Source organism: Olea europaea, unplaced genomic scaffold, assembly GCF_002742605.1.
Source record: "Olea europaea var. sylvestris unplaced genomic scaffold, O_europaea_v1 scaffold1469, whole genome shotgun sequence".
Taxonomy (NCBI): domain Eukaryota; kingdom Viridiplantae; phylum Streptophyta; class Magnoliopsida; order Lamiales; family Oleaceae; genus Olea; species Olea europaea.
This window is the reverse complement of record NW_019232246.1, coordinates 45,143-50,538: the sequence shown is the minus strand read 5'-3', so window position 1 is coordinate 50,538 and position 5,396 is coordinate 45,143. Positions and strand designations below refer to the sequence as shown.

Genomic DNA, 5,396 nt, shown 5'->3' with positions numbered 1-5,396 from the left:
ATAGCCATTGCTGAAAAGTGAACTCCATCTCATTATTTGATCGAGACAACCACATTTTGTTTCTTTACAGACCAAGAAATCAAGTAACTAGTGCTAAGAGAACACCGAAGCCACTTGAGGACTTTCTATCATTCGGATTGTCGTCCAATTGGAATCACAAAAGTTATTGAGATATATGGATGACGGAGTATAATGGACTCCAAAATCAACGGATCCCTTAAGATGCCGAAGCACATATTTGACGGCTAATCAATGAGTTGAGCACGGATTATTCATAAATTCACACAGTTGAATAACAGTGTATGCAATGTCAAGCTAGGCATGTCAACGTGCAAAATTGGAGGCTGCCAATTATTTGACAATACTAAGTGGGGTCCTAAGTAAGTCACCATCGCGAGCAAATAGTTTGGCACCACTTGTTGTTGGAGGAGTGGCTTTACACCTGCCTTTTTTGCATTATCAAGTAAATTAGAAATCTATTTTACCTGTCATAAGCCAAGACCAGTAAGGTTTTAAGATGCTTGAATGACTTAAGACCAGTAACGTTTCAAGATGATTAAATGCCCAAGAAATAGACAAAGGCATAAGATCCTTTATGATGAAATTGCCATTTATTTTGTCAATGATAGAAAATATTCCATGCTCATGAGATCAAGTCATTATGACACCATCAACATAGTCAAGTATAAAAATTATCGGAGTAGATGTATGAAACATGAAAAGAGAATAATCCACAAATGACGCACAAAACAAACTTCAATAATTTTTGACTGAGACATAAAATCCATTGACGTCGTGTCTGTTTGAGACTATAAAGAGATTTGTGCAATCTACATACATGAATCTTGACAAGTTGGATCAACAAATCCTTTTGGTTGTACCATATCTCTTCAAGAATACCATACAAGAAAGTATTGAATACATCTAATTATCAAACTGGCCAATTAAAAGAGATTGCAAGAGCAAGTACTAATCTGACAATTGCAGATTTAATTGTGAACTGAAAGTTTTATGAAAATCAATGATAATTTTCTATATCCCTTTGCATTCGTTTAATTTTATAAACCACTTGTTACGCACAATATGATGATTAAGAGGTTTCTGACAGAGAAACCACATATTATTCTTCATCAAAGCGTCAAATTCTCCTTCTATGGTGAAATGCTATTCTGAAGAGGATGTTGCCTGACTAGAGGAAGATGGCTCAGTTTCCGAGTTTGTAAGAACACTGCTCAAAACAAGTAATCGATTCTTTGTAGAGTGAAAGATATTGAAGTCAGGAAAAGACTTTGGTTTGGAATTTCCTATTTGAGATCGAGTAAGAGTTGTTTGGCTGAGATGTCGAAACAGTAGATAACTACATAGACAAAGTAATGGTGACAAAGTAATGGTAGGGATAAGTAAATGAAGATTACCAAGGTGTGTGTCTAGGGAGGATACGCCAATTCTATCTGGAATTTCATGAGAAAAAGACTCCAGTGTAGATACTTAGGCCATTTCCAATGGATGCAACAAAACACCAACTTTCACCAAAATTTGGTGCAAAAGCACTCCAATGTCACATCAAAGTTGCAAAGTTATGTTTGCCCTTTTTTCCATTTGTCAAATTAATTGATGGAAGGTATTTGGGTTATTTGTGTTATATATTTTTTAATACAATAAATATAATAATAATAATAATAATAATAATAATAATAATAATAATAATAATAATAATAATAATAATAATAATAATAATAATAATAAGAATAACAACAACAACAACGACAACAACAACAACAAAAATAATAATAATTATTATTATTTGCATTCAAAATTTATGTTAAAAATGTAAGAAACAATAATTAATGAATTAATTATACTAAGATTACAAAAAAAAAATTAATAAACAAACACGATTATTTAAAGTTAACACGAAATATATTACAATAAACACATACATACATTAATCTAGTTTTATTTAAAGAAAACGATACATAAAACAACTGAAATTATTTGCAATGAAACAAGAAACATGTAGAAAAGTGTTGAACATGCATTTGGCATTCTACAATTGAAGTTTGCAATAACGAAAGGACCGATAAGGTTTTGGGAAAAATAAGTATTATATGATATCATGACTGCATGTATAATCACGCATATCATGATTATCGAGGACAATTCAAGAATGGACGGAAGCATCAAGTCCGGAAGTTGAGTTGATTGAAGATGAAAATCATCATTTTCAAAAATTCCTTGCTCTTCATAGACAAATCAAGAATAAAGAGGCTCATATTGCACTTTAAAACTCATTAATCAATCATTTGTAAGAAGAATATATGAATTTCAAGAATTAAATTGTAATGATATTTCCACTTCGTAATATTATAATATCCAAATTCAAAACGCATTGCACTTTTTTAATAGCATGATTTAATATTTTCATTTTTGTGGTGTTTCTACTAATGGTACTATGTTTTCTATATTTATTAATGAATTTAATATTTTCGTTAATTTAACGGAATTATTTATTTAGTAATTTATGTATTTGTAAAATAAATAAATAAATAAATTTTCAAATAAAAAAGAGAATACAATGATTAAACACTGTTCAGTTGATATAAGTCTTAGTGTAATGATTGGAGATGATTTGTAGTTTGGTGCAAAATTTAATACAAAATGATACAAAATTTGGTGCAGAATTGGAAATTGCATTAGAACTAGAACCAGAACCAGCTAATAATTTAGACATTGTTTGGTGGGAATTAAGATCAGATTTTTAATAAATTTTGATAAACATTGATGAAATGTTGGGTTAAAAAATAGTGTATCATATGCAATATATTGTTAAATTAGTTGTTGACTTTGATTTAAATTAAAATCAATTTCCATCAAACAAGGGCTTAAGTTTCATATCTCGAATATGATGATGTTTTCTCTTAGGCACACCATTCTGCTAAAAGATATATGGACAAGATAATCGAAGCTATGATGATTTATTGAGATAAACAAGCTTTAAAGCATGGAAACCAAATGTTCGTTTATAATTATCGCGAATGATTAATTGAAGGGTCCCTAATCAGGACCATAATCATACTTATATGTCCTTTAACTTCTTGAGGAGGACAATACACTTAGAAATTACATATAAGTTATCAAATTAACTTTCGTAAATAGGACTATAAATGAAACTGAAACATATATATTATTTCGTTTTAAAATATTAATTTCAAGAATCCCAAATAGGACCAAAGGCAACAATTCCAGCACCCTTGCATGCATTAATTACGTCTCTACTTCCCTCCGGATTGCTGGTGACAATCACCAACTCTGCCTCCCATTTTTTGGCCGTGTCGACGCTCATTTGCGACACATTGGGGCGGCCAAGCACGGCAGTGTCATGGATAATAACCTTATCCTTAGGATGTCCAGACAACATTTGTTTGATTTCTTTACCAAAATTTTGTTCCACCCCTTTTGTCACCCAAAGTAAGCAGACGTCAGCTCTACATGGCTGCAGGAGGAAGGAGAGGAAGACACAGATTCCCGAGCCAGTGGCCACCAGAAGGACCCTATTGTACATGTTTGTCAAATAAGGTAGTCCCACAAAGTGCACCTGTCGAACCCACAAATGGCTCGGTGGATTTGTGACCAAAGATTTTGTGAAGTCCCCAACTGCACCAGCAAGCATCATGTGCTCTTTCTTATTGTCTGAAATGATTCCAAATGCATGCCACTCGGACAAAGGTGATGGGCTAATCCGGCCCAAGATTCCGGCTTTAATACCGCCCTCGAACTTGATGATCGAGGCATGACTGGATTGGGAAGAAACCCTAACCGGGACTCTTCTCACAGTCAACCATGGAATTATAATTAATGTAGTAATTCCAATCGTGAACCAGAATTCCTGATGTTTGATCAGTTTTGATCCAAGATCATCACTGTACGATTTGGTGTTTGGGTGGTCATAGGAGATTGTGAGTATGATGAATGCCCAGAGCAGGCCTAGGGCAGTCCAGCCGGCAAACCGGTGAGTTCTTTCGAACACATTGTGGTGGAGGTGGCGGACTAAGGGGAACGCCGCCAGAGAAGAGAGACAGAGAAGTGCGAGAATTGCGGAGGCGACACCAATTATGGCGGAGGAAGTGTTTTCTCTATCTTTAAGAGTGAGGACTAAAGCATAAACAAGCCATCGGCAAACCGGTGAGTTCTTTCGAACACATTGTGGTGGAGGTGGCGGACTAAGGGGAACGCCGCCAGAGAAGAGAGACAGAGAAGTGCGAGAATTGCGGAGGCGACACCAATTATGGCGGAGGAAGTGTTTTCTCTATCTTTAAGAGTGAGGACTAAAGCATAAACAAGCCACGCAATGGAGGAAATACCACAACTACTGTGTATGCCACCAAGAGATTGCAGTAAGGATGTGACCATTGTCTTTAGCCTCAATGGAACCCATGACCTCCCAAGAATATTCACTGCCGCCCAAAATACAATCCTTAGAAACGCCTCACTCCGGCAGAGGACCAAAGTAAAAATGTTGGCAATGGAAAATAAGGCGGCTCGGTTTCTTGCATATGGGAAGTGTCCAGTGGCGGCAAGAACCAGACCAGTAATGTTCAATGCCAAACAAACAACAAAGAGCCGTTTGTAAACAGTGAACAGGCCTTGATCCAGAAGTATCACCGACAGTCTCGACGGCTTGCCCTTGGCTGCGCTGCCAGTGGCCTTTGTCTGTTCACGTTTACTAAACACTGGCGGAAGAGGGAGTGGCTTTGGCTCCACTTTCTCTTCTTCATATCCATCTTCAATATCAGCAAGAGTATCAACATCTTCATCATCATAATCAACGTCAAGATCACAGAAATGGCTGCTGGTTCGGCTCATTGACCGTTGCATGAGTTCTGAAGATGGAACAATTTGTGAGGCATTCCCCGATGGAAGCCAAAATCTTCTACTGTCTCTTGGTGGATCAATGGAGGGATTGGAAAAGGTAAATGGATCTGAATGGGGTTTGATTTCGAAAGCCACACCCCGGCAGCTCGAAGACCTACCAAATTTCTCTGGGATTTCCATTGATTAACGAACTAAGAAACCAAAAATGATTAATGTGCTTGGGAAAGAAGGAATTAGGGAAGGTTTTTTGTGCTTTTTGATTGCAGAGGAGGTCTCTTTATATGCCCGCGCAAGACCTATTGCTTGTTTGACTTTCAATTTTTTTCACCATTATTGGCTACTCAATTTGTAGTAACCCAAAATTTCATAGAATAAAATTTGTTTTATGTATGCTAAATTTTAATATTTTGGGGACTAAAATATATACAAAGTAAAAATTAAATTTTATTCGGGTTAAAATGTAGATGTTGACGGAGCGACAATAAGTATCTGAAAATTGGTCTCGTTGGAAAGCTCGTATTTAA

The 5,396-nt window shown here is 35.9% G+C and overlaps 1 protein-coding gene across 1 annotated transcript; it reads right to left on the bottom strand.

Annotated features, from left to right (window-relative positions):
- Nucleotides 1-3,208: 3,208 nt before the first annotated feature.
- Nucleotides 3,209-5,052, bottom strand: LOC111376191. The gene is made up of 2 exons (XM_022999139.1): nt 4,242-5,052; nt 3,209-3,984 (listed from the first exon to the last, which is right to left on the bottom strand). The coding sequence occupies exons 1-2, from the start codon at nt 5,050-5,052 to the stop codon at nt 3,209-3,211; spliced, it is 1,587 nt and encodes a 528-aa protein (XP_022854907.1).
- Nucleotides 5,053-5,396: the final 344 nt, after the last annotated feature.

Bases quoted from the DNA above. Each gene is read 5' to 3' on its own strand.
- LOC111376191 (XM_022999139.1), bottom strand. From the start codon at position 5,052: ATGGAAATCCCAGAGAAATTTGGTAGGTCTTCGAGCTGCCGGGGTGTG. The intron at 3,985-4,241 runs CTCTGGCGGCGT...GGACTGCCCTAG, and splicing joins CGCACTTCTCTGTCTCTCTT to GCCTGCTCTGGGCATTCATC.